We start from the raw sequence: 2,443 nt of genomic DNA on the forward strand, positions 1-2,443 counted from the left end.
CTGACAAACTCATAGCCTTGGGATTTACCGCATCGAATATATTGTGATCACGTGGACATCGCGAACATCATCGGCTAGGGTGAGAAAAAAATGGCAACGAGCCACTGTGTTAAAATAGAGTACACTCATATACCAGGATATTGGGTCATACTTATTTGGTTAGCCATAATTTTTTGTCTCCCGTTGCAACGCACGGGCATATTTGCTAGTATATAATTATAATAACATCTTATATTGTAGTGTCAAAAACGCTTTTATATTATGGTATGAAGGGAGTATATATTAGTCAAGATTCGTCACTTGATTTTTTGAACCTATCATCACTTGATTTGATCTACAGAAGAAGCTATGAATTGAACACAAGCCTGACGGAGCCTCTGGCAGTGATGCTTCTCTGCTAAAGTCAACGTGGTCACCACGGTATTGGCCTCAAGGGTCTTGGAGAGGGCGGTTTCACATATTAGCTTCAACCTTTGAATATCGTACCGGTCCGCAGCCGCAAGCAGATCCATGACAAGCTCCCTCTTACGGTCTCCGTCCACGTCGCGTATGGCGGCAGGGAGCGAATCCATGTAGATGTAGTAGAGGAGAGCGTCGAAGGCCTCAGGCTGCATGTCGTTGATGTCGACGCACCCGCCAGAGAACCCCAGCCCGCCGCCACGCACGACGCCCGCCATGAACGCCGGCGCCCTCATGGCCAGCACGGTGCGGTGGGCGCGGAAGCCCTGCCCTCCGACGAGGAAGCCGACGTCCGCCCCGGCCTGGGACTCGTACATCCTGGCGAGGTCGCGGTGCAGGTCCGAGGGCGGGTCCCCCACGTCCGGCGCGGCCGCCCGGGTGACCACGGTCGGGTACATGAAGACGGTGACCACGCACTCGATGACGAGGCGGTCACCGTGGACGAGCCCCCACGACGGCGACTCCAGCTTGCTCCTCTTGACGAACTTGCTGGTGCTGGGCGCGAACCTGCTGAGGTCGGAGGTGAAGAGCATGGGCGGGGTCCGCGACACCAGGGAGGGCGAGCCGGGGCGCTGGCCGACGACGGTCAGGTCGCAGGACGCGCGCACGCGGGCGCCGGCGCTCAGGAGCTCCAGGTAGACGGACACGTACTTGGGCTTCAGGTACCCGCCGGGGTAGTAGCGGATGTTCCAGTCGAAGCCGCCGACGGCGAAGGCGCCCGAGCTGATGTACACGTTGGGGCCGAGGAGCTTGTGCTGGCTGTACCCGCGGATGTCGAACACGTGCTTGCGCTGCACCGTCTCCGGGGTGCACGTCGACGTCGACGCCGCCGTCTCCAGCACCGCCTTTGCGCTCGACGCCGGCATGATGGATCGGATCTAGTAATAGATAGGCCTACGCGCGTACTCCTGTATAAGGAAGTGCCTAACAGAATTCCGTTATATCGGTCCGTGCTAAACTAAATAAAAGTATGTCGTCAATCACTGGGAGACTCTTGAACCCAGAGTCCTACCTACGTGCCGACTCAAATCACATGAGTCTCTTGGACCCGAGTATTTTGTAATTTCGTCTCCGCCGTGATGAAGTTGAACACAACTTTTTTTTGCGGGGTAAAATCAATTCATTACTTGAGTAATATATAACCTAAAATCTAAAAAGCGGCCGGCCACCATCTAACAGAAACGGGCGGCTGACTCCTGGCCGCTCGATCCCGCCCGATTTGTCGCGCGCGTGGGCCAGGTGCTACCTGGTCGGGCGCTCTCAACGGCTGACGTTTGTCGCTATCCACTCGCGTCTACACCCTTCATCCTCATCCCCTCGCGTCAACTGCCGCCGCCACGCCTCGCCGGACACCTCCGCCTTCGCCCCAACTTGCACTGGCCGCAGTAACCCACCTCCGCACCCCATCGCTACCCAAATTCACATCCATCACATTTGCTGTGTCTATCTCTCTTGTTTCCTAGCTCAATCCCCTTTGCCTGGTCAACGTTCGATGCTGGAGCTCGCGACGAAGCATGGAGGAGAAGAGGAGCACCGGCGTCGACGCACTGCTCCATCATCTAGCCGGGGCTGTCGTATTCCTGCTGCCTCCCGGACTCACCGTTCGCGAGCACCACGCGGTCACCGACGCGCTTAGGCCGTCATCTCTCTGCGTGTGTGACATCGTCCATGCCAGCATCTCCCTTTTGCGCATGGCGTCCCGGGGGCCGGCGTCTACCTCCCTCGCGTGGCTCACCGTGGCTGCATCAATCTACATCTACGCAAGGCAGCCATCTTCGATCTGACGTGCGTGACTTCTTCGTGGTCGCCATCGACCTCGTACTCGTTGGCTAGGCATCGAAGCCTGCAAGCTGTGGCAAACCTCCCAGCGCATGGATGCATCGACCTTGAGTCGTGGCCGTCCCTGTCATCCCGTTCACGGCAGACTCTTTTTCTCTCGTGTGTGTGTTTCTTTCTCTCATGGTGTGTGTGGATTGTTACGTTT

At 57.0% G+C, this 2,443-nt stretch overlaps 1 protein-coding gene across 1 annotated transcript; it reads right to left on the reverse strand.

Moving 5' to 3' along the window:
• Window positions 1-308: 308 nt before the first annotated feature.
• Window positions 309-1,422, reverse strand: LOC125513381 (BTB/POZ and MATH domain-containing protein 1-like). Its single transcript, XM_048678487.2, has one exon. The coding sequence runs from the start codon at window positions 1,323-1,325 to the stop codon at window positions 321-323; it is 1,005 nt and encodes a 334-aa protein (XP_048534444.1). The 5' UTR covers window positions 1,326-1,422; the 3' UTR covers window positions 309-320.
• Between the last annotated feature and the right edge of the window lie 1,021 nt (window positions 1,423-2,443).

The sequence above is a fragment of the Triticum urartu genome, chromosome 6A (assembly GCF_056163025.1).
Source record: "Triticum urartu cultivar PI428250 chromosome 6A, HENAU_Tu73, whole genome shotgun sequence".
Lineage (NCBI taxonomy): Eukaryota > Viridiplantae > Streptophyta > Magnoliopsida > Poales > Poaceae > Triticum > Triticum urartu.